The sequence below is a fragment of the Engystomops pustulosus genome, chromosome 1 (assembly GCF_040894005.1).
Source record: "Engystomops pustulosus chromosome 1, aEngPut4.maternal, whole genome shotgun sequence".
Taxonomy (NCBI): Eukaryota; Metazoa; Chordata; class Amphibia; order Anura; family Leptodactylidae; genus Engystomops; species Engystomops pustulosus.
This window is the reverse complement of record NC_092411.1, coordinates 300,939,456-300,967,239: the sequence shown is the minus strand read 5'-3', so window position 1 is coordinate 300,967,239 and position 27,784 is coordinate 300,939,456. Positions and strand designations below refer to the sequence as shown.

At 47.7% G+C, this 27,784-nt stretch overlaps 1 protein-coding gene across 1 annotated transcript; it reads right to left on the bottom strand.

Moving 5' to 3' along the window:
• Positions 1–15,780: 15,780 nt before the first annotated feature.
• Positions 15,781–27,502, bottom strand: LOC140133087 (vomeronasal type-2 receptor 26-like). Its single transcript, XM_072152750.1, has 3 exons — positions 27,356–27,502; positions 27,113–27,236; positions 15,781–16,688 (listed from the first exon to the last, which is right to left on the bottom strand). The coding sequence occupies exons 1-3, from the start codon at positions 27,500–27,502 to the stop codon at positions 15,781–15,783; spliced, it is 1,179 nt and encodes a 392-aa protein (XP_072008851.1).
• Positions 27,503–27,784: the final 282 nt, after the last annotated feature.

Sequence of the window (27,784 nt, the reverse complement as noted above, 5' to 3'; positions counted from 1 at the left end):
TAGAGGCAGCTGATTGACATTGCAGGCTGTTATTCAATTTATGATCTAGTAGTCACCTACATCCTTCTCAACAAGGGACTCTCCCAGATTTACTCCCCCAATGACATATGTTGCCTGTGGATTATTAGCCCCCATGTCCATAATAACCTTACATTTATCCACATTGAACCTCATTTGCCAAGTGGACGACCAAACACTCAGTTTGTCCCATTCTCTACTCCCATTCTCCATAGACTGTATTACAATACACAGCTTGTACTACTACTCCCATCCTCCATAGACTGTATTACACTACACAGATTGTACTACTCCCCTCATCCTCCATAGACTGTATCACACTACACAGCTTGTACTACTCCCATCCTCCATAGACTGTATTACACTACACAGCCTGTACTACTCCCATCCTACATACACTTTATTACACTACACAGCTTGTACTACTCCCCCCATCCTCCATACACTGTATTACACTACACAGCTTGTACTACTCCCCCCATCCTCCATACACTGTATTACACTACACAGCTTGTACTACTCCCCCCATTCTCCATACACTGTATTACACTACACAGCTTGTACTACTACTCCCATCCTCCATAGACTGTATTACACTACACAGCTTATACTACTCCCATCCTCCGTAGACTGTATTACACTACACAGCTTGTACTACTCCCCCCCATCCTCCATACACTGTATTACACTACACAGCTTGTATTACTCCCCTCATCCTCCATACACTGTATTACACTACACAACTTGTACTACTACTCCCTTCCTCCATAGACTGTATTACACTACACAGCTTGTACTACTCCCCCCATCCTCCATACACTGTATTACAACTACACAGCCCGGTGCTATTAATTCCTACCTCTATATCATTAATAAATATATACATAGTATTGGGCCAAGCACAGAACCCTGAGGTCCAGCACAGAGCCCTGGGGTCCGGCACAGAGCCCTGGGGTCCGGCACAGAGCCCTGGGGTCCAGCACTCATAACTGGTGACCATTCCGAGTAGGAATCCTTGACCACAACTCTCTGGATCCTTCAGTTCTCAATCCAATTGCAAATGATTCCTATAAACCAATAGCCCTAATTTTACCCATCAGGCGTCTATGAGGGACACAATATCCACAGCTGCTCCTCCATCCAGGCATCTGCTCACCTCTTCATAGAAGCAGATAAGGTTAGTCTGACAACTTCTATCCTTAGTAATCCCTCGCTGGCTGTCACTTATTATACTATATGATGTCACATACTCCAGTATATAGTCATTTACTAACCCTTCCAATACTTTCCCCACAATGGAAGTTAAGCTTACAGGCCTGTAATTGCCTGGCGAAGTTCTAGAGCCTTTTTTATATATTGGCACCACATTCGCCTTGCGACAGTCACTTGGCACCACACCAGACATTACGGAATCCCTGAAGATTTTAGACAGTGGTACAGCAATAACAGAACTGAGTTCTTTAAGAACTCTGGGGTGTAACCCATCTGGTCCAGGAGCCTTGTACACATTGATGTTATTGAGCTTAGATTGGACCATGTCTACAATCACCCAGTCTAGTATATTACAGGGTGCATGACCCGCACTGGTCCCATTCAGGACCAGAGATTGTAAGTGCGGTGGGCCAAACTTTTGCTCTCTCCTCCTATTTGGTGGATGAAGAGCTGAATGGATGGTGTGGACAGGCTTCGTGACAGTGGGGAAAAGCCTGAAAAATCGTAGATATCTGTCCACTCACCCGAAGGTCATTAGCTTGAGTCCACGCCGTGCCACGATGAGTGTAGTCCCATAGAGCTGAATGAGAAAAATTAAGGAAAAGTCCATTGGTATCCTGCAATACTGTTAAAAACAGTGGAAGAGAACAGAAATGTGTTTTGGACCTAGCAAAGGGGGTCCTTATTCATAACTTTGCATTGGGGCAGATTTACTTACCTGGTCCATTCGCAATCCAGTGGCGCGTTCTCTGCGGTGGATTCGGGTCCGGCCGGGATTCATCAAGGCAGTTCCTCCGACGTCCACCAGGTGGCACTGCTGCGCTAAAGAGCATAAGAACGCACTCAAGTACACCGGCCTATTCCTAGTGAAGGTAAGTGTAAGCTCCGCGACACATTTTTTTAAAAAAATGCAGTGGTTTTTCCGAATCAATCGGGTTTTCGTTCGGCGACGCCTCCCGATTTCCGTCGCGTGCATGCATGCCGGAGCCGATGCGCCACAAGCCGATCGCGTGCGCCAAAATCCCGGGGTAATTCAGGGGAAATCGGCCAAATCGGAAATATTCGGGTAACATGTCGGGAAAACGTGAATCAGGCCCTTAGTAAATGACCCCCATTGTGTACAGGGTCGGACTGGAGTACCTTCGGCCCACCAGAGGAAATATTTTTGGGGCCCACCCTATTTTATTACTAGAAAGAATACCAGAATAGTAATGGAAGTGTAAAAAACGCAGATAACAATTTACAGTATTAAACACGTTGGGGCAGATTTACCAGAAGAATCTGAGAGCAGAACTGTTCTAGTTGCTCATGGCAATCAGAGCTCAGCTTGTATTTTCCCACAGCAGATGATTGGTTGCCACTAGAGATGAGCGAGCACTAAAATGCTCGAGTGCTTGTTACTCGAGTTGAACCTTTTCCGATGCCCGAGTGCTCGACTCGAATAACGAACCCCATTGAAGTCAATGGGAGACTCGAGCATTTTTCAAGGGGACCAAGGATCTGCACAGGGAAGCTTGGCCAAACACCTGGGAACCTCAGAAAATTATGGAAACACCACAGAAATGGACAGGAAACAGCAGGGGCAGCATGCATGGATGCCTCTGAGGCTGCTTAATCGCACCATTATGCCAAAATAATGGGCAACAGCATGGCCATGACAGAGTGACCGAATGAGGCTAGATAGCATCTAAAAAATCCAATAATTGGCCCTGACACTATAGGGGACGGCATACGGAGGCAGCAGCAGAAGCGGCAGGCTAGAGAGTGGCAGAAAATCACAGCCGGTAAAACACCCGAAAATGTAGCCTGACACAGCTTATTTGATAAGGGGACGACGGGTGGAGGCAGCTATGGAGATGACTTTTGGAGGCAGCTATGGAGATGACTTTTGGAGGCAGCTATGGAGAAGACGTGTGGAGGCAGCAATGGAGACAACGTGTGAAGGCAGCTATAAAGGCGACATGTGGAAGCAGCTATAAAGACGACGTGTGGAGGCTGCTATAAAGACACGTGTGGAGGCAGCTATGGAGACAATGTGTGGAGGCAGCTATGGAGACGGCGTGTGGAGGCTGCTATGTAGACGACATGTGGAGGCAATGGGGACGGTTATGGCACCCCAGGTGAAAGTAGGGAGGTGATAAAAGAGGAGTGAAAAGATAGATTTTAGAGGTAAAAGGCTATAGTAGTAGTTTAAAGTTGCTGCAGTTAAAACTATGATAGATGGATCTTGGGATGGAGCTGGCGGTCCGCTGCCAGGCGAGCTTTCGCCTGTCCAAGCCCCTGCCTCTCGGCTGCTCCCCACCCAAAATGGGCCTGGGGGCCAGAAGCGTTTATCATTTTCAAAGCAGGCGGGGGCTACAAACACTTCTAAGAACTTCTAAGAACCTTTTGGGTAAGATCAAGTGTAGTAGTGTTCTTATAAGTATTTGGCCTGGTTTTGGCGGGGGAGGGGAACGTAAAGAGATGTGCAAGTAGCGCTGAAATAATATCGGTCAGTGATAAAAGGTTGACGGTATATTTTGTCGATAACACAGCATGGCGGCGACAAAGTTAACAAGTTTGATGTGGAAGCCGTTAAAACAACCCAAAATTTTGCCCCACACAGCTCGTTTGCTAAGGGGACGATGTATGGAGGCAGCTATGTGGACGACTTTTGGAGGCAGCTATGGAGACGATGTGTGGAGGTAGCAATGGAGACCTTGGGCGCACCAGAGAAAATTTGGGCCACCCTTCATGTAATAAGAAAGACTACCAGACTACTCCTAATAAAAGTGTAAATCACGTTCTATCAAACAGAGCCAGAATCGAGGTCCATACATTACTGTAGCCAAGGTTGCAGCCATATATGCATCCCCACAATGGCAGTGTGAATGCACACTAACTGGGGCAGATTTATCAAGTATCTGAAAGTCAGAATATTTCTAGTTGCCCATGACAACCAATCACGGCTCCCCTTTAATATATTCATGAGCACTGATAAAATGAAAGCTGAGCTCTGATTGGTTGCCATGGGCAACTAGAAATATTCTGACTTTCAGACACTTGATAAATCTGCCCCACTTTGTCCAGTCATCGCTGGGAAAACATCTTATTATATTACAGTATACTGTGCCTGTAGCTCCATGTATGGCTGTGTACTGCTCCTGTAGCTCCCTGTATGGCTGTGTACTGCACCTGTAGCTCCATGTATGGCTGTGTACTGAGCCTGTAGCTCCATGTGTGGCTGTGTACTGTGCCTGTAGATCAATGTGTGGCTGTGTAGTGCTCCTGTAGCTCCATGTATGGCTGTGTACTGTGGCTGTAGCTCCATCTATGGCTGTGTACTGCTCCTGTAGCTCCATGTATGGCTGTGTACTGCGGCTGTAGCTCCATGTATGGCTGTGTACTGCTCCTGTAGCTCCATGTATGGCTGTGTACTGCTCCTGTAGCTCCATGTATGGCTGTGTACTGCTCCTGTAGCTCCATGTATGGCAGTGCACTGTGGCTGTAGCTCCATGTATGGCAGTGTACTGTGGCTGTATCTCCATGTATGGCTGTGTACTGCTCCTGTAGCTCCATGTATGGCTGTGTACTGCTCCTGTAGCTCCATATATGGCTGTGTACTGCTCCTGTAGCTCCATGTATGGCGGTGTACTGCTCCTGTAGCTCCATGTATGTCGGTGTACTGCTCCTGTAGCTCCGTTTGTGTGACTATGTACTGCGGCTGTAGCTCCATGTGTGGCTGTTTACTGTGGCTGTAGCTCCATGTGTGGCTGTGTACTGTGGCTGTATAGAGACAGGGCCTCCCCCCACCCCACTATAAAGACAGCCTCCCCCCCCCCCAGTATAGAGATAGGGCCTCCCCCCACCCCAGAATAGAAAAAGGGTCTCACATCCCACCCCAGGATAGAAATAGGGCCTCACCTCCCACCCCAGGATAGAAATAGGGCCTCAACCCCCACCCAGGATATAAATAGGGCCTCATCCCCCACCCTAGCATAGAAAAAGGGCCTCATCCCCCACCCCAGCATAGAAAAAGGGCCTCCCCCCACCCCAGCATAAAAAAGGGCCTCATCCCCCACTCCAGCATAGAAAAAGGGCCTCCCCCCACCCCAGTACCGACAGACATACACAGAGGGCCTAACAATTTGCAGCAGCCGCGGGAATGCACCAACTCAGGTGCTGGCGAGCACAGGAGCAGGAAGCAGGCATCGGGCGCCGGGACCACGCGGCCACACAGAGATGGGAGCGCCGGGGCCGCGCTGTCATGGGAGCGTCGGGGCCCCAACGGCGTCGGAGCACCGGGACCCGGTAGGTGCCAGGGCCCACCGGAGGATTCTCCGGTACTCCGGTAGACCAGTGCGACGCTGGAGGCAGCTATAAATACGACGTGTGGAGGCTGCTATAAAGACGACGTGTGGAGGCTGCTATGGAGACAATTAAATTTGGATAGTGCCTGTATGTGGCAGTCCAAAAAAGTTTTCAAAACAGAGGAGCGGGTAGGTGGCCCTCCAGAAAAATTAAATACATAGAGTACCTGTTTGTGGCACTCCCAACAAATGGTATGGTCAGCTACGTACTCCCTCACCATCTTTCTGTAAAGATCAGCCCTACTCTGCCGAGACTGGGGACAGGTGACAGTGTCTTGCTGGGGTGACATAAAACTGGCAAAGGCCTTGTAAAGCGTACCCCTGCCAGTGCTGGACAAGCTGCCAACTCGCCTACTCTCCCTCGCTACTTGTCCCGCAGAACTACGCACTCTGCCGCTAGCGCTGTCAGAAGGGAAATACTGTTTCAGCTTGTGCACCAGGGCCTGCTGGTATTCATGCATTCTCACACTCCTTTCCTCTCCAGGGATGAGAGTGTAAAGATTTTGCTTGTACCGTGGGTCCAGGAGAGTGAATATCCAGTAATCGGTGCTGGAATGAATTCTTTGAACGCGAGGGTCATGGGATAGGCAGCCTAGCATGAAATCTGCCATATGCGCCAGAGTCCGAGAATTCACTCCCCTCACTGGCCTGACTCTCTATTTCCTCCTCCTCCTCCTCCAACTCCTCTTCTTCTGCCCATACACGCTGAACAGTGAAGGACTGAGCAATGGCCCCTATTCTGTCTCGCCAACATTCTCCTCCTCTTCCTCCTCATCCTCCTCCACCTCCTCCGATATGCACTGAGAAACAGACCTGAGGGTGCTCTGGCTATCAACAAGGGAATCTTCTTCCCCCGTCTCTTGTGATGAGCGCAAAACTTCTGACTTCATGCTGAACAGAGAGTTTTTCAACAGGCCAAGCAGCGGGATGGTGAGGCTGATGATGGTGGCATCGCCACTGACCATCTGTGTTGACTCCTCAAAGTTACTCAGCACCTGACAGATATCAGACATCCACGTCCACTCCTCATTGTAGACTTGAGGAAGCTGACTGACCTGACTACCAGTTCTGGCGTAAGTTGACATCTGGCAGTCTACAATCGATCTGCGCTGCTGGTAAACTCTGGATAACATGGTTAATGTGGAATTCCACCTGGTGGGCACGTTGCAAAATAGTCTGTGAGCGGGCAGTTGGAGTCGGCGCTGCGCTGCCCTTAGAGGACTTTCTAAAATGCGCACAGATGCGGCGCACCTTCATGAGCAAATCAGACAGATTGGGGTATGTCTTGAGGAATCGCTGAACTATGAGATTTAATACGTGGAGCAGGCATGGCACATGTGGCAGTCTGCCGAGTTGCAGAGCCGCCACCAGGTTACGGCCGTTGTCACACACAACCATGCCTGGCTTCAGGTTCAGCGGTGCCAGCCACAGATCGGTCTGCGCCGTGATGCCCTGTAATAGCTCTTTTATCGCCTAGGCTCAGCAGCTTGAGCATCGCCTGCTGTCGCTTAGCGACGGCAATGCTGCTGCGCCTAGAGCTACCGACTGATGGCGCCATGCTCAGGGATGGTAATTCGGAGGAGGAGGTGGAGGAGAGGTGTGAGGAGGAGGGGGCATAGTAGGCCTGAGAGACCGTGACCGAGGTAGGCCCCGCAATCCTCGGCGTCGGCAGTATATGAGCGGCCCCAGGGTCAGACCCAGCCTCCACCAAGTTAACCCAATGTGCCGTCAGTGATACATAGTGGCCCTGCCTGGCAGCACTCGTCCACGTGTCCGTGGTTAGGTGGACCTTGTCAGAAACGGCATTGGTCAGGGCACGGATGATGTTGTCTGACACATGCTGGTGCAGGGCTGGGACGGCACATCGGGAAAAGTAGTGGAGGCTGGGGACCGAATACAGATGGGCGGCCACCATTATGAGGTTGCGATAAGCCTCGGTCTCTACCTGCCTATAGGGCAGCATCTCCAGGCTCAGTAATTTGGAGATGTGGACGTTGAGGAATTGGGCATGTGGGTGGAACTTTATTTCTTCTTGCGCTCCAGCGTCTAGGGTATAGACAGCTGAACGCTGCGCGCGGAGACATTGTTGGACGCTTTGGAGGATCGTGGAAGCGAAGGTGGTTTTTGGGCGGGAGGTGTTTGGGCCGGGGTCCTGGGCAGGGGGCTGACTAGCAGAGGCAGCAGATGACACAGGGGAAGAGCAGTGGTGGGCCTGACCGGAGGTGAATGGCCTTGGTTCCATTGAGTGGGGTGTTTAGCATTCATATGCCTGCGCATACTGTTGGTGGTTAAGCTGGTAGTGGTGGAACCCCTGCTGATCCTGGTGTGGCACAGGTTGCACACCATAGTCCGTCAGTCATCCGCTGTTTCTTCAAAGAACTTCCAGACTTGAGAACATCTAGCCCTCGCCACGGGAGCTTGACTTTGTGAAACATTTGGCGCTGATGCACCAGCTCTGGCCCTGCCTCTCCGTCTGGCCCCACCACTGCCTCTTCCAACCTGTTTTGGTATAGGACTCGCCTCCTTCTCAGAAGCAATGTCTTCACTCGGCCTATCAACCCAGCTTGGGTCTGTCACCTCATCATCCTCCGATCCCTCAGTCTGCTCCCCCCTCAGACTTCCTGCCCTGACAACAACTTCACCATTGTCTGACAACCGTGTCGCCTCATCGTCCGACTCCTCTTTACACACTTCTTCCACTACGTCAACAATGTCATCATCACCCACAGACTGCGACCGGTGGAAAACCTGGGCATCAGGAAAGAGCTCAACAGCAACCGGACAAGTGGTTTGTGACTCTGGGAAGGGTCCAGAAAGCAGTTCCTCAGAGTATGCCGGTTCAAATGCCACATTTTCCTGGGAGGGGGCAGACTGGGGGGAAGGAGGCTGAGGTGGGGGAGCTGGAGGAGTGCTCACTTGGGTAACATGGGTGGACTGCCTGGAAGACTGACTGATAGACAAATGGCTAGAAGCATTGTCCGCAATCCACGACATCACCTGTTCGCACTGTTCTGGCCTCAACAGTGCTCTACCACGAGTCCCAGTAAGTTGAGACATGAAGATAGGGAGTGTAGCTCTGCGGTGTTCCACTGCTCTCTCATCATCAGGTGATGTCTCACCCCGCCCAGGACCACGGCCTCTGACCCCTGCAGTAATTGGATGCCCACGCCCACGGCTTCGTCCTTTACCCTTAGCCCTCGGGTTTAACATTTTGCAAATAAAAGTGTCTTTTATAGACAAAACAGAAATATAAACTGTAAATTTATTTTCTATTTTATTTTTCTTTATTTTTTTTATTTTTTTGGTTTTATAGAAAAAAAATGTGCTGAAGAAATCAGACAGCACAGCAACCTCAGAAGATGATTGCTATGTTTAGTTTAACCAACACTGACAGCACACAAAAGGATTTTGTGCTGTGACTTTCACTTTGGTGAAAAAATAAAAATCTGCAGACTGTGCCTAATTCAATCAAACCCCAAATAAATTGTCCCACTTAGCTGTTTGATATGTGTGTCACGAAGAGACAAAATTAACGTTCGCAAGTCTCCCTGCTAAAATAGTGCAGTAGCTGCACTACTAGTGCCAGCAAGCCGAGCCACAAGCAAATAAAAAAAAACAATTGTAGCCCTAACAAGGGCTGTTGGGTTCTTGTAGAATCACTCCTGCCTAACAGTAAGCTAATATAACACCCTAACGCTTTCCCTGACCAGCAGCAGCTCTCTCCCTAACGGCATCCAGACAGAGAATGATCCGAGCAGCGCAGGCAGGGGCTAGTCTATTCCAGGGTCACCTGATCAGGCCAGCCAACCACTGCTATCGACGTGTAAGTGTAACACGTCATGCTGGGTGGAGTGCAGAGTCTCCTGGCTAGTGATTGGCTCTGTTTCTGGCCGCCAAAAAGCTAAACGCCGGGAGATTACATTTTCTCGAGCTGGCGAAATACTCGTCCGAGCACCGAGCAGTTGCAAGTACGCTAATGCTCGAACGAGTCTGCTCGCTCATCTCTAATTGCCACGAGTCATGTTAAAAGTCAGAGCACATGTTACAACTTGCAGAACACAGATGTGTTTCATGTGTTGTGCTTAAAGCATTTGAAATGCAAGCATCTCATCATTTAGGAAGACAATTGCAGCGCAGTGCGGAGGAGATTCTCCGGATCACATCTGTATTACAGTGAAACACTTGCAATCAGGAATGTGCATTGTAGACATGCGATCGGAGACACTCCTCCCCAAATTATGTTCCTAAATGTAATTCAAATGCAGTGTGTGAACGCAACCGTCAGGAACCTAAATGTGGCCACTAACCCTAAAACAACTATACCCAGCCCCACTAACCCTTAGCTACTGACCCACTAACATACTGTGCTCTCCATAATTAAAGGGGTTTGGAGGTGTAAGAACAAGCAGTTGTACCTACCCCCCTCTGGTGCACCGGTCACCCCATGTCTGAATGTATAGAGGTACAGCAGGACCTGGCTGTGATTACACAGGCCACATGCAGAGACTGCAGGGGGAAGGCAATGTGGCTGTGACTATCACTGCTGCATCTCAGTATACATACAGGAACTGGATGGACCGGTCTGCACAGCTTCTCCCCTTCACTGGTAAAAAAATAGATAAATGAAGGCCATGTGTGCATTTGTCATATATATAAGTAAATCTGCCCCAATGTGTAATACCAACACTCACACATGGGGGCATATTTATCAGGGCCTCTGCGCACCGCCACTGGCGCAGAGGCCCTGAAATAATTGCAAATGCTAGCTTATTGCTAGCTTTTGCGATTATTTTCCCCAATCCGCCACCTTCACGCCAGTGGGGCGTGAAGGGGCGTGAAGGGGGGGCGCGGCCGGCCGAGCGGGGGGCGCGGCCGGACGGGAGTGGGCCGGCGCGGGGCGTTACTGTCCCCGCGCCTGCGCACTCGTTGCTGCCGTCGACTTTTCATACGTGAAAAGTCGCCGGTTGCGTTTTTTTCTACGCCAGGCCCTGCCTTGCGTAGGATAGACGCTGCGCAACTGGCAGCCCGATACATGAAGAGGCAGAAGCCTCTTCATGTATCGGGCTGCGAATTTGCAGCGGCGGGGCGATCATACGCTGGCGCAGGAGCGCCAGCGTATGATAAATATCCCCCATGATGTCTATAGTCGGAGCAATTCTCTGGACTTTCTCTGGAGGATACATCAGCTTCTAGCAGCCAGAACTCTACTCTAAAGATTTAGAAGTTAAGTTCCTCATGTTATCATCATCTCCTCCACCTTCTTAAGACAAATGTAATTGTGTTCTATTCTCCTATAGTGGATATAGTCCAGTCCCCAAGTAGTCACAGGGCTGCCCCCAAGTAGTCACAAGGTAGCCCCCCGAAGCCAATGATGCTCCAGTAGCCAGTAGCCACAGCCCTTAACCCCCAGGTACCCACAGCACTTGCCCCCAAGGTAGCCACAGCCCTTGCCCCCCAGGTAGCAACAGCGCTTGCCCCCCAGGTAGCCACAGCGCTTGCCCCCCAGCTAGCCACAGCGCTTGCCCCCCAGCTAGCCACAGCGCTTGCCCCCCAGGTAGCCACAGCGCTTTCCCCCAGGTAGCCACAGCGCTTGTGCTTTGGTGCCTTCTGTAAAGCTCCACCGCAGACGATGTATGACGACATCAGCCTGCGAAAGGTCAGTTCCGGCCATAGGCCTTTGACATGGCACATGCGGTCGCATAAGCAAACATTGCCTGCAACGCATGTTTCCTCCATGTCACACACACCTTTCGCCCCACACAACAGCCACGTCACACTGCACCCCACATAACAGCCACGTCACGCTGCACCCCACATAACAGCCATTTCACGCAGCACCCCATAGAACAGCCACGTCACGCTGTACCCCACACAAAAGCCATGTCACGCAGCACTCCACATAACAGCCATATCACACTGCACCCCACACAACAGCCATGTCACGCTGCACCCCAAATAACAGCCACGTCATGCTGCACCCCAGACAACAGCCATGTCACGCTGCACCCCACACAACAGCCATGTCACGCTGCACCCCAAATAACAGCCACGTCATGCTGCACCCCAGACAACAGCCATGTCACGCTGCACCCCACACAACATCCATGTCACGCTGCACCCCATATAACAGCCATGTCACGCTGCACCCCACATAACAGCCACGTCATGCTGCACCCCACACAACAGCCATGTCACGCAGCACACCACATAACAGCCATGTCACGCAGCACCCCACACCACAGCCATGTCACGCTACACCCCACATAACAGCCACGTCACCCTGCAGCCCCACATAACAGCCACGTCACGCTGCACCCCACATAACAGCCATGTAACGCTGCACCCCACATAACAGCCATTTCACGCAACACTCCACATAACAGCGACGTCACACTGCACCCCACATAACAGCCATGTAACGCTGCATCCCACATAACAGCCATTTCACGTAGCACCCCATATAACAGCCACGGCACGCTTCAGCCCCACATAACAGCCACGTCAAGCTGCACCCCACATAACAGCCATTTCACGCAGCACCCCATATAACAGCCACGGCACGCTGCACCCCCACATAGCAGCCACGGCACGCTGCACCCCACATAACAGCCACGTCACGCTGCATGCCACATAACAGCCATTTCACTCTGCACCCCCACATAACAGCCACGTCACGCTGCACCCCACATAACGGTAACGTCACGCTGCACCCCAAATGACAGCCACGTCACACTGCATGCCACATAACAGTCATTTCACGCAGCACTCCACATAACAGCCACATAGGGCTGCACCACACATAACAGCCACGTCACGCTGCACCCCCACATAACAGCCACGTCACCCTGAAGCCCCACATAACAGCCATGTCACTCAGCACCCCACATAACAGCCACGTCATGCTGCACCCCACACAACAGCCATGTCACGCAGCACACCACATAACAGCCATGTCACGCAGCACCCCACACCACAGCCATGTCACGCTACACCCCACATAACAGCCACGTCACCCTGCAGCCCCACATAACAGCCACGTCACGCTGCACCCCACATAACAGCCATGTAACGCTGCACCCCACATAACAGCCATTTCACGCAACACTCCACATAACAGCGACGTCACACTGCACCCCACATAACAGCCATGTAACGCTGCATCCCACATAACAGCCATTTCACGTAGCACCCCATATAACAGCCACGGCACGCTTCAGCCCCACATAACAGCCACGTCAAGCTGCACCCCACATAACAGCCATTTCACGCAGCACCCCATATAACAGCCACGGCACGCTGCACCCCCACATAGCAGCCACGGCACGCTGCACCCCACATAACAGCCACGTCACGCTGCATGCCACATAACAGCCATTTCACTCTGCACCCCCACATAACAGCCACGTCACGCTGCAACCCACATAACGGTAACGTCACGCTGCACCCCAAATGACAGCCACGTCACGCTGCATGCCACATAACAGTCATTTCACGCAGCACTCCACATAACAGCCACATAGGGCTGCACCACACATAACAGCCACGTCACGCTGCACCCCCACATAACAGCCACGTCACCCTGCAGCCCCACATAACAGCCATGTCACTCAGCACCCCACATAACAGCCACGTCACGCTGCACCCCACATAACAGCCACATAACGCTGCACCCCACATAACAGCCACGTCACGCTGCACCCCCACATAACAGCCACGTCACCCTGCAGCCCCACATAACAGCCATGTCACTCAGCACCCCACATAAAAGCCACGTCACCCTGCAGCCCCACATAACAGCCATGTCACCCTGTACCCCACATTACATGGAAGATTTACACTGGTACTCACTGCTCAATCGAATATTCAATTTTATGTCAATATGCCGATACAATTTGCTATATAAATATATATATTTTTTTATATTTTATTATGATATATATATTTTTTGGGAGGCAGATAATCAATGAAAGCAAATGGTGGAAACAATGACTTTTTAATACCACGTTTTTTAATACATTTATAAAACTTTTTATAATAATAAAAATGGTTAGAGAAAGGTATATTTTTTTAGGTATAGCGATGAGATTTATGATATGGCCACACAAAGATGCACTTTAAAACTAAACAGAATGGAATTAATTGTCCAAACCAACCACGAGAATGTGATCAGTTTTTTCTGACAACGGTACCGTACCTATAAGAAGAACCGCATCAGTGAGATCAGGAATTCAACCCTGAGGAATAGAGCCAGAGCTCTCGACAACGCGTCGGTGGAAAATCCTTTTTGTCTCATCAGACGAACCATACCTGGGGTGACGTCACCGGTACCTCTGTTAGTCAGATCCAGCGAAGCCACCGGCCGGGGCTTGTGCGCTGATCTGCACCTCGTGGATTATTATTATTTGGTTTGAAGACGCTACACATACGTGAAATATGACCTCGCGGAAAGAGCATTGCTCCACATAAGACTTACGGGACCAGAACCTCATCAACGGAAGGAATCAAACTTCCCATATAGGAGGGGTGCCGCATACAGGTTAGTGCATTGTGCACACTGATGTATAAGTCATTGTAGGACCAATAGTGGTATAGCGGTTTTTGAACCTAATAGTTAAAATCTCATAGCCAGTGCAGGTATCCTTGTTTTTATAGAAGTAATTAATTTGTAGCAGTGGAGAGGCACACTGTCCTTACCAGCGAAGGTTTTTTCTGCTTATAGAAAACATTCAGTCGAATCTATTTACAGCCCTGCGCCAGTGTATATCAAATATAAGTTATAACACACAAGTATATTATACTGCAAATCCTTAGAAAAGGCAGAAAGGCAGCTGTGCAATGCAGGTGTCATGGCCTTCTGTATAGGGTCAGCAGGATAAGCCCTGGCTCTTGAATTTGGGACTGTTCCCGTTTGTGAATGAATTGTGAAATGTTAATGAATTGCAGAAAAACACATTCCTGGGCATAAACGTTTCAATTCTGAGAAATTGTTGGAAATTCTGAAATTTCATAATATTTTTTTTACTAATGTGCCTCAAAGAGAAGAGGGGTCAACCTCATTAGCATGCGAACACCCCCCTCTCCGTGACAACACAAGCCAGGGGGTGGTAGCCAAAAAAAACAATGGGCCTAAATTAAGAAACCAAAGAAACCTCCTTGGAAAGACTTTATTATCCCATTGAGAGGCTGAAGCCCACAGTGCGAGTGACCGCGACTGTCCATTAGCAAGGATAGTATTTTTTTTACTTTTGATTTTATAACTGTTTTTTCTATCTGATTTATTTGTATATTCTTTGATTATTTTTTTGATCTTCTTTTCATTAATTTTTGGCTTTTCTCTCTCTTTTTTTCTCTTAAATTTTTGACTTTTTTGCCCCAAAATTTGCAACTTTTCCACTCGAAGTTAGACTCACAAGAATTTTTGTTGTTATATCTTTAAAATCCAGATGTAGACGTATTAAAATGCCACAATTTTGGTGCATATCTTGTTCAAAAAGTCACAGATATACTCCAGTCCATGCACAGGAAAAACTGTAGAAAAGATTGAGGAAGATTGTGTGACTTTTAAATCAAAGGTCACAAATAAAAGCACAGATTCAGCTGCCAGATATATGAACCTCCAAGATAAATCAAACAGGTCAAAACCTGGGACAACCAAAAAAAGACACAAATGTCCCGACCAAAGATAATGACCCCCTTTAAGTCTCCTTATTTCGAGGAAAGTTATAGCTAATTGGTTTAGCGTAATTTAGTCTTGGACAGGTGGGCAGGGCTTTATGTGATACATTGTGAGGCTCCACCCCCTGATGTGGCGGGTGGAGAGGTTCAGTCAAACGCCAATCCATCTGGCTGAAGCAATTTTGGCCATGGACCTGGACATTGTGGCTCAGGTCCACTCTTCACTACTCATTATTACCTTCCCTGTCTTCATGTATATACATTGCCAGGAGGAACGATTATTACATCCTGATAACATAGACACGTAATATAATAATTTATTATTTATGTTTCGATGTTCTGGTAAATGCAGAAATAACTGGAAGATTATGGAACAAGACAATGGAAGAACAACCCTGTGCTAATCTGCTTCATCACACACGAGCTGAAAAGTCGCGAACAAAGATGAACAAGCCAAAGATTAGACACATGTGCCCCATAGTGCAATAGTGTTATGTGCAAGGAATGGGCAGCTCATATTCTGCAGTCATTCTCTTCTTCTCCCCAGCAGATCAGTTTTTTTATTGTTTTCAGGTCTAAATAAAATGATAAAACATTTTGGGAAAAACACACAACCTAAGAGTCCAGCACTGGAAGCCATTACTGCAAATATCTCCACAGCCACCATGTATTTCCCTCTGGTGCTCAGATAAGCCGGGATCATGGAGATCCAGACACTGCAGAACAGCAGCATGCTGAAGGTGATGTACTTGGCCTCATTAAAACTGTCCGGTAATGTCCTCACCATGAAAGCCAGAAGAAAGCTGCCCGCTGCCAGGAGCCCCATATAACCCAACATGGAGTAGAAGCAGATATCTGACCCCTCATTACACTGAATGATGATCTTCCCAGGAGAAGACTGAGTGTCCAGGTCCTGGAATGGGGGAGAAATAGACAACCAGATAACACAGATGACAACTTGTATGGATGAACACAACAACACTATGGTGTAGGGCAGCTTCACACTCAGCCATCTTCTCCAGGGGCTTCCAGGCTTGGTGGACTTAAAAGCAACACAAACCATCACAGTCTTGGCGAGAAGTGAAGAGACGGCAACTGAGAAGAAAACTCCAAAACTGGTTTCACGTAATCTACAAGTGACATCACTGGGACGACCAAGAAACAAGAAGACAGAGAGGAAGCTGAGGAAGATGGAGACCAGGAGGAGGTAACTCAGGTTCCGGTTATTAGCTCTAACAATAGGAGTGTCCCGGTAGGAAATAAATATTGTGAATATGGAGCCGGTCACAAGACATCCGAAGAGCGAGAGACCGGAGAATACAGAAGCCATTGGGTCATTCTGGTAAGAGAGGAATTCTGTTACTTTGGGGAGACATCGGTCTCTCTCCTCATTCGGCCATTCATCACTTTCACATTGTATACAGTTGTCGGCATCTGTAGGAATATTACAATATATTACATGGTGATAAGGTGTTTTATATATGTGTCTATTTTTCTATATTGTGTTGCATTTGGAGCAACTGACATCTCCCCACTTTAGTTATAATTAATATATAAGTAATTAAGAAAAAGAAAACATAAATATAAGGCTACATTCACACTGCCGTTGCCCGCCCGTACCGTACCGTAGCGGGCAACGGCAGTGTACGGGGAGAGGAGGAGGAGGTGAGCGCAGCTCACCCCCGCCCCTCTCCATAGCAACCTATAGCGCACGGCCCCGTATTACGGGAAAAGATAGGACATGTCCTATCTTTTTCCCGGGTACGGAACGGTACGGTGCCGCACGTGTGCTGCACCGTACCGCTCCCGTAGGGTGCCGTGCGCTCATAGGAGTGTATGGGGGACGTATATCGGCCGTATATACGTCGGCCGTATATACGTCCCCCATACGTTCGTGTGAATGTAGCCTAAAAGTATTTAGTTGGTCACTAATTAATATTATGGATGTAAAATTCAGCAAATCCCTGCAAAAAAGACGCCTTATGCCCCTTCCACACTAGCGTTGCATTTCACGTCAGGGTGCAATGCGTGAAAAACTGACGTTTTTGGCTGCGTTTTTGTTCCATTTTTCCTTGGAGTCATTAGCGTTTTTGCGTTTTTCACGCGCGTGTTGTTCGCGGTTTTTTGCGTTTTCAGTGCGTTTTTCACGCGCGTTTTTTAAGTCAATGGGATCATTTTTCAAAGGGACCATAGTTCGGGAATAAAATGTGTTATTTAATTGAAAAAGAATGTCATCTGATAAGTTAGCAGATGTATGCAAACATCTGCAATGTGTTCTTTACACACATATATATTGTTCTTCACATACTATTTTGTTCGCACCGTTCCGCGCGTATCTCCCGACAAGTAAGCAGATGTGCCGAACATCTGTAATCTATTCTTCACTGTGTTCTTCATTGTATTTTTCACTTAAATGATCCTGTGTTCACTGTTTTTATTCTATTCTTCACTGTTCTTCACTGTGTTTTTTTAATTAAATGCTCGATCTCGAGCAGGGGAATTATTCATGTCACCTAGCAACCCATCCATTTAAAACGCATTGCACTCGCATTGCACTTGCAATGCTTGCGAGTGCAATGCATTTTTGATGCGTCTCCATAGACTTGAATTGGGTGGGAAAAACGCGCGTGAAACGCAAAAGTAGAGCATGCTGCGATTTTAACGCAAGCACGCGTGTGAAAAACAACGCAAATGAGGAAAGGCCCATTGGAAACAATGGGACAGAGTGCAATGCAAGTTCTGCGCGTCAAAAACGCTAGTGTGGAAGGGGCCTTACTAACTCAGTGCCAAAATATGAAATAAGTTTTGAGGATATAAAGACATAAAGATTTTAATAATAAAACAATAGCATTGTTGTCTCTGTGGTCGCACTGACACAAACAACAAAGTGGACCTGACCTTTGGACCACGCACCAAAAGCCAAAAAAAAAAAAAACTGAAGGTGCAAGAATAAGGCACAGCTGTATTTTTTGGCAAGACTTTGCTTTTTAAAAGAAATAAACAAGACTCCTGAGACACATTTCAGGTTTTGTTGGTTTGAGTGGCAAATTCTTTTTGGTCTAAATAATCAAAAGTGCTTATATTACCCCAAATGACCACATATGGCTCCTGGTGATAAGCATTCGGCCCTTTTGCTCAGGGCAAGTTTACAGTTTACAAGTTTGTTCCTTGCAGATCCTCTCCAGTTCCCTCAGGTTGGATGGTGGACGTTGGTGGAGGCCATTTTCATGTCTTTCCAGAGATGCTCCATTGGGTTTATGTCTGGGCTCTGGTTGGGCCGGTCAGGAATGGTCACAGAGATATTCTGAAGCCTCTGCTGTTATTTTAGCTGTGGGCTTAGGGTCATTGTCTTGTTTAAAGGTTCGGCCCAGTCTGAGGTCCAGAGCATCAGGAAGAGGTACTCATCCAGGATATCTCTGTACTTGGCCGCATTTATCTTTCCTTCCATTACAATCAGTGGTCCTTCAAACCCCTCCCCCCCCCATAGCCTGATGCCGCCCCCCATGTGTCACTGCTGGGATTGGATTTGGCGCCTGGTTTTCTCCACCACTTGGAATTAATGCCAAAAAGTTCAACCTTTGTCTCATCAGGTCAGAGAGTTTAATTCCTCATAGTCTGGGTCCTACATGTGTTTTGCGGACTGTATGCGGCTTTCATATGTCTTGAACTGAGGAGAGGCTTCCGTCAGCAGACTCTGCCATAAAGCCCTGCTGGAGGCTGCAGTGATAGGTGACTCCCATTCTCCTGATGCATCTCTGGAGATCAGCCACAGTGATCTTGGGGTTCTTCTTTACCTCTTTTACCAAGGTTCTTCTCCCATGATTGCTTCATTTGGATGAATGCCCAGATCAAGGAACAGTGTTGATCATCATCATGCCCCCGAGATCCTGCATGTGTTGCTTCCCCGCTGAGGTCCGCCAGAGTTCACCTTCTTCTTCCTGGTCCATGTAAGTGCATTGGTTGCAACACAATTTGCAATGTTAAATCCCGCGCGTAGTCCGAATCCGTCGGATCGTCCGCCGATTTGTGTCATATAAAAGCCAGCGCCGATGCACCAAAATCCGATCGCGTGTGCCAAAAACCCCTGTTAAATGCGGCACAACACGGAAATCGTCGGGAAACCAGACAAAAATGCAGTGCGCGGACCATTAGTAAATGAGCCCCATTACCCCGCCTATAGACACATAAGAGGGTGGAGCTATGAGTTGCGGGATCTGCAGACAACACATGATTTCAGGAGAAGCACAGTGGGGGCAAAATGGCTGTCACTTGATTTTGCTTGAGGATTGCACCTTACCTCTCCCCTGTTTTGATGTCTAAATAAAGGGGAGCTCCTTTCCATTCCCCTGAATTTATACTATATGACTCAATGGGGGACGTGTATCTTTAGTTCTACAGGTTTTTTTTTTTTTTTGCTGTGGTTTCTCAAGTTCATCTTTATCTTTTTACTTATTTATTACCGTATATACTTGTGTATAAGCCGAGTTTTTCGGCACAAAAAATGTGCTGAAAAACGTCCCCTCGGCTTATACACGAGTCAATACTTAATATATATACAGCCAGTCCCCGGGTTACATACAAGATAGGGTCTGTAGGTTTGTTCTTAAGTTGAATTTGTATGTAAGTCGGAACTGTATATTTTATCATTGTAACCCCAGCCAGAACTTTTTTGGTCTCTGTGACAATTGGATTTAAAAAATGTTGGGTTGTCATAAGAATCAGGATTAACACTAAAGCTTCATTACAGACGCCATGGATAATTGTTATAGCTGATCATTGTAGCCTAGGACTAAAGTAGAACAAATTACCAATATCCAGAGGTCCGTTTGTAACTAGGGGTCGTATGTAAGTCGAGTGTTCTTAAGTAGGGGACTGCCTGTACTTCAAAATATATATTCAATATATATTCAAAAAATAATAAACTTATATACTCACCCTCCGGTGGCCCCGACGTGCAGCGCTGCTCCCCCGATGTCCGCGCGGGTCCTCTTCTGGCTTACGCGCCCGTCTTCTTGCTTCTCTAACTTTGTGCCGGGCGCCGCCATGTTCTTCTTCCAGGCGGCGCCTAGTATGACATCAGCAGTGGCGCGTCATTCGAGGCGCCGTGCGGGGGAGAACAGTGGAGAAGACGGGCACGGAAGCCAGAAGAGGACCCGCGCTGACATCGGGGGAGCAGCGCTGCACGTCGGGGCCACAAGTTTATTATTTTTTTTTAACACTGGGCAGGCTGTATACTACTGGGGGCTGTGCTGTATACTACTGGGGGCTGTGCTGTATACTACTGGGGGCTGTGCTGTATACTACTGGGGGCAGGCTGGCTACATACTGGGGGGGTCTGTGACCAATGCATTTCCCTACCTCGGCTTATACTCGAGTCAATAGGTTTTCCGAGTTTTTGATGGTAAAATTAGGGGTCTCGGCTTATACTCGAGTATATACGGGTACTATTTTTTTGCTTACTTTTGCCACTTTTTAGGTGCAAATCTGAGGAAGGAAATTCCTTTCCTTGGACCCTGTTTTAACATGTATATTGGAATTATTTGCTTTAATTGTTTAAAATTTTGCACATAAACATTGCTCTCAGTATTGCATTTACAAAACGCATGCTTTAACGTAACATTAACATATGCTCTAACACAGTGACAAAGCATGTGTTTGTTAATGTTATATTATCAGTGTTAACACATTGTTAACATATGCATTTTTAAACACAATATTGACAGCAATGTAAAGAGGCAAATCTCCTCTTCTAAGCTGTTAGAAGCCTCAAATCCAATATTTACAGCAGTGTCCTCTCCTGTTTATAACCCCTCACATGGCTTGTATCCTCTCCTTTATATAACCCCCTCACATGGCTTGTATCCTCTCCAGTATATAACCCCTCACATGGCTTGTGTCCTCTCCTGTATATAACCCCCTCACATGGCTTGTATCCTCTCCTTTATATAACCCCCTCACATGGCTTGTATCCTCTCCTGTATATAACCCCTCACATGGCTTGTGTCCTCTCCTGTATATAACCCCTCGCATGGCTTGTATCCTCTCCTGTATATAACCCTGCACATGGCTTGTATCCTCTCCTGTATATAACCCCCTCACATGGCTTGTATCCTCTCCTTTATATAACCCCTCACATGGCTTGTATCCTCTCCAGTATATAACCCCTCACATGGCTTGTGTCCTCTCCTGTATATAACCCCTCACATGGCTTGTATCCTCTCCTGTATATAACCCTGCACATGGCTTGTGTCCTCTCCTGTATATAACCCCTCACATGGCTTGTGTCCTCTCCTGTATATAACCCCTCACATGGCTTGTATCCTCTCCTGTATATAATCCCCTCACATGGCTTGTGTCCTCTCCTGTATATAACCCCTCACATGGCTTGTATCCTCTCCTGTATATAACCCCTCACATGGCTTGTGTCCTCTCCTGTATATAACCCCCTCACATGGCTTGTATCCTCTCCTTTATATAACCCCCTCACATGGCTTGTATCCTCTCCAGTATATAACCCCTCACATGGCTTGTGTCCTCTCCTGTATATAACCCCTCACATGGCTTGTATCCTCTCCTGTATATAACCCTGCACATGGCTTGTGTCCTCTCCTGTATATAACCCCTCACATGGCTTGTGTCCTCTCCTGTATATAACCCCTCACATGGCTTGTGTCCTCTCCTGTATATAACCCCCACATGGCTTGTATCCTCTCCTGTATATAACCCCCCTCACATGGCTTGTATCCTCTCCTGTATATAATCCCCCTCACATGTCCTGTATCCTCTCCTGTATATAACCCCTCACATGGCTTGTGTTCTCTCCTGTATATAACCCCTCACATGGCTTGCGTCCACTCCTGTATATAACCCCTCACATGGCTTGTATCCTCTCTTGTATATAACCCCTCACATGGCTTGTATCCTCTCTTGTATATAACCCCTCACATGGCTTGTATCCTCTCCTGTATATAATCCCCTCACATGGCTTGTGTCCTCTCCTGTATATAACCCCTCACATGGCTTGTATCCTCTCCTGTATATAACCCCTCACATGGCTTGTATCCTCTCCTGTATATACCCCCTCACATGGCTTGTATCCTCTCCTGTATATATAACCCCCTCACATGGCATGTACCCTCTCCTGTATATAACCCCTCACATGGCTTGTACCCTCTCCTGTATATAATCCCCTCACATGGCTTGTATCCTCTCCTGTATATAACCCCCTCACATGGCTTGTATCCTCTCCTGTATATAACCCCTCACATGGCTTGTATCCTCTCCTGTATATAACCCCCTCACATGGCTTGTATCCTCTCCTGTATAAAACCATTCACATGGCTTGTATCCTCTCCTGTATATAACCCCCTCACATGTATCCTCTCCTGTATATAACCCCTCATATGGCTTGTATTCTCTCCTGTATATAACCCCCTCACATGGCTTGTTTCCTCTCCTGTATATAACTCCCTCACATGGCTTGAATCCTCTCCTGTATATAACCCCTCACATGACTTGTATCCTCTCCTGTATATAACCCCTCACATGGCTTGTATCCTCTCCTGTATATAACCCCTCACATGGCTTGTGTCCTCTCCTGTATATAGCCCCCTCACATGGCTTGTATCCTCTCCTTTATATAACCCCCTCACATGGCTTGTATCCTCTCCAGTATATAACCCCTCACATGGCTTGTGTCCTCTCCTGTATATAACCCCTCACATGGCTTGTATCCTCTCCTGTATATAACCCTGCACATGGCTTGTGTCCTCTCCTGTATATAACCCCTCACATGGCTTGTGTCCTCTCCTGTATATAACCCCTCACATGGCTTGTGTCCTCTCCTGTATATAACCCCCACATGGCTTGTATCCTCTCCTGTATATAACCCCCCTCACATGGCTTGTATCCTCTCCTGTATATAACCCCCCTCACATGTCCTGTATCCTCTCCTGTATATAACCCCTCACATGGCTTGTGTTCTCTCCTGTATATAACCCCTCACATGGCTTGCGTCCACTCCTGTATATAACCCCTCACATGGCTTGTATCCTCTCTTGTATATAACCCCTCACATGGCTTGTATCCTCTCCTGTATATAATCCCCTCACATGGCTTGTGTCCTCTCCTGTATATAACCCCTCACATGGCTTGTATCCTCTCCTGTATATAACCCCTCACATGGCTTGTATCCTCTCCTGTATATACCCCCTCACATGGCTTGTATCCTCTCCTGTATATATAACTCCCTCACATGGCATGTACCCTCTCCTGTATATAACCCCTCACATGGCTTGTACCCTCTCCTGTATATAACCCCTCACATGGCTTGTATCCTCTCCTGTATATAACCCCCTCACATGGCTTGTATCCTCTCCTGTATATAACCCCTCACATGGCTTGTATCCTCTCCTGTATAAAACCATTCACATGGCTTGTATCCTCTCCTGTATATAACCCCCTCACATGTATCCTCTCCTGTATATAACCCCTCATATGGCTTGTATTCTCTCCTGTATATAACCCCCTCACATGGCTTGTTTCCTCTCCTGTATATAACTCCCTCACATGGCTTGAATCCTCTCCTGTATATAACCCCTCACATGGCTTGTGTTCTCTCCTGTATATAACCCCCTCACATGGCTTGTATCCTTTCGTGTATATAGCCCCTCACATGGCTTGTATCCTCTCCTGTATATAACCCCTCACATGGCTTGTATCCTCTCCTGTATATAACCCCTCACACGGCTTGTATCTTCTTCTGTATATAACAACCTAACATGGCTTGTGTCCTCTCCTGTATATAACCCCCTCACATGGCTTGTATCCTCTCCTATATATAACCCCTCACATGGCTTGTATCCTCTCCTGTATATAACCCCTCACATGGCTTGTATCCTCTCCTGTATATAACCCCCTCACATGGCTTGTATCCTCTCCTGTATATAACCCCTCACATGGCTTGTATCCTCTCCTATATATAATGCCTCACATGGCTTGTATCCTTTCCTATATATGATTCCTCACATGGCTTGTATCCTCTCCTGTATATAACCCCCTCACATGGCTTGTATCCTCTCCTGTATATAACCCCCTCACATGGCTTGTATCCTCTCCTGTATATAACCCCCTCACATGGCTTGTATCCTCTCCTGTATATAACCCCCTCACATGGCTTGTGTACTCTCCTGACCTGTCTCCCCACATGGCGGGTAAGGTGTCTTCTGTATTTTACAACATTGTGATAGTTGTGCTTTTAGATATCACAGTCAAAAATAACTGCAGCAACTAATCAGCAGCAGCGCATGGAGGTGCCTATTGCTTGCCAATACAGAAGGGAGCCCCTCTCAGGTTTAGAGACCTATCATTTGGGGTAATAGATGAGCTGAATATTCACAATATACTGCTATACAGTTGGTAAAACATCCCGCAGTCCAACAGTAACAGTGATGAAGGATAGCATGTGTACATTAACCGGTTAACAATCGCCTGCCGTGTATTCACAGCGGGGGTCGGGTCCCGGTGCATGGAGAGGGCTCACGGGCTGGTAAGTCTTTGCTGCATATTGCCTTCATCGATGAGCGGCGATCTGTCGCAATGACAGCCTCAGGTCTTCCGAAGACCCGAGGCTGTCTCGTTTTAACCTTTTCATTACATTGTGCTATCAGCACATTGTAATGAATGGGGAGGAAAATCCCCATATACTGCCCTTCTGTAGTATGGCAGTATATGATAGGATCGATCAGACAACCTCGGGTTAAAGTACCCTAGGGAGTCTGAAAAATGGTAAAAATAAAAAGTAAAAAAAAGTAAAAAAAAAATTATAATAAAAAAACCTAAAAATTAAATTATATTAACGGTTTTTCACTCCATTTAACCCCGTAACGGAAAGTAGCGCCCAAAGCAGAAAATGGCACTTTTTTGCCATTTTGAAAAATATGTAAAAATTCTATAATAAGTGCTCAAAATGTCGTACGGTCCTAAAAATGATATAATTGAAAACATAATCAAAAGTCGCAAAAAATGACACCACCTACAGCTCCGTACAGCAAAGTATGAAAAAGTTATTAGCGCCAGAAGACGGCAAAATAAAAAAAAAACATTTTTGTACAGGAGGTATTAATTTTTGTAAATGTATGAAAACATAAAGCCTATACAAATTTGGTATCCCCGTGATCGTACCGACCCAAATAATAAAGCAGACATGTCATTTGGGGCGCACAGTGATAGCCGTAAAATCCAAGCCCACAAGAAAACGTTGCAAATGCGTTTTTTTTACCATTTTCAATGCATTTGGAATTTTTTTCCCGCTTCCCAGTACACGGCAGGAATAGTCAATGAAGTGCATCCATCACTCCATCACTATGAAGTGCAATTTGTTACGCAGAAAACAAGCCAGAGCTCTTTACGTGTAAAAATAAAAAAGTTATAGATCTTTGAAGGTGGGGAGTGAATAATGGAAATGAAAAAACAGGAAAGGGCCCGGTCCTTAACCGGTTAAACAGCAAAATATGCATTTCAAATATCTGTGATGGGTATATGCTGTATCTGCAACATCCCCCACTGGGGCCTAGCCTTTCCTTGGGGCCTGGAAGCAGCCGGGGCCCAGAATACCGGAGTGGCTGGTGGTTGCGGCCTAGGGCACGCTGTGGTCACGGTGCTTGGTATGGGGACCGGATGGCTGTCCTACAGCCTGGCAGCTCTCCAGCAGGTGGTGTGTGCAAGAAATATGGAGGGAGAGGCTGATGTACTGGTTCTCTCTGGGGCAACCCCTGAGTGTCTGTAAGATAGGTCCCTGGGTAATGGATGGACAGCCCGTGGTGGTAACAGCCGTATCCAGGGATCAGACGGAGGCAATGTTGTGCATATCAACTCACGGTTATTTATTGTACAACAGGTAGCAGGCAACGGGCCTAAATGGTCAACAGCAAGTTCTGGATTCTGGTACTGGAGTGGTTGTGGAGAGTGGTCCTCAGGAATAAAGCACCAGCCTGGTAGTAGATGCAGGCTGGGATAATTGAGGTGGAGCTGTGTCCAAATTGTGGAAGCTGCAGCTCTGGGTTAGAGTCTCCTGGGATTGGTATCTGTGACAGCACTGAAGGTCTGCTGCACACACTGTCTCTCTGTTCACCCTGACTCTGCAGACTGGACCATGTGCTCCCTCTGCACAGGGGTTGTATACCCCCCCCCCTGGTGAGGTGGTAGCACCTCTCCAATCACACTCCAGTTTACAATACAGCCAACTGATTGGATAACATCTTACACCCATGTAACTATTGCCTTTCCAGGCAGAGGCTACAGCTGCAGATTACCTAAGTTCTCCCTGCATTATCCTCTGGGTGATTTGATTGGCTCACCAGATGGATCATGAGAGGGAGAGGGTGCTATTCGCAACTACCCCCATGCCTGCACTTTGGCAGGGGTGTTGCATATCTGTGATGTGTATATGCTGTATGGTGTGCATATACTGTAAGTGTGTATATATACTGTACATTTGTATATGGCACTGTATGCATGTGTCTGTGTTTGATGTGTGTGCTCATAAGTGTATAAATGTGTGATTGTAATTTGCAGGAATGAGTATAAAAATAAATATATTTTTATGGAGCCCTGCCTCCCCTAGGCGTCTACACCTTTAATTTTAGATTGGGCTCATGCACAAGGCCATGGATTCCACAGCCCATATAATGAGCTGTCGGCCCAGAACACAAAACATAGGGCAGGTCCCTTTACTCCCTGTATTGTTTTATTATTGTTATTGTCAATATTCTCATATCCAGCTGCTCTTATACTTCTCCAGTCTCTATAACATCGGAGGTGCCCCCCCTCTATGACTCTCCTACTATACTACCATATACCTGCTATATTGGAGATCTCTCCCTCTGAACATCGGACGCAGTCATAGCAGCAGATGTGAATGGTTTCTCCTGGCTTTTTCCTGCTTCCAGGTAAACACGGATCTGAGCAGCGGGAGACTGGGATCTGAGGGGAAAGACAAGAAAAATTTACCGGAAAGACAAAATCACAATGTACTTGTATGATAAAGCCTGCTTCACCCGCCTCTACTAAGAATGTGCCTCCCTCATGGCATAGGGCAGTACTGGTGGACATATGGCACGCAGAGTCCTCTTTGTGAACATGTGACCATCTCCAAAGCCTTGTCTAGTATCATCAGTGGAGCTCTGGCCAGGCACGAAATGCTGCTCCACACCAAGAGCTCCAGTGATCTGTCCCACTGAAGGCTGCATCAGCTGTGCCCAGTGCAGATAAGAAGATGCAGCCCCTCAGTAGGTTGCGGCTGCTGTGTGTGCCACAGACTGCACTTTAAAGCGGTTTTCCCACCTGTGGATGGGGCCTCACTAGCTGATCGGTAGGGGTCTCAGTGCTGAGAGTGCAGCACTCAGCAATCTCCGTCAGCTGCTTAGAGATAAATGGAGCAGAAAGGGCATGCGTGGCCGCCTGCTCCATGCATCTCAGGTAGCAACGAGGGGAGTATCGGAGGTACCTGGGACCCCATCGGACCCCCCGTT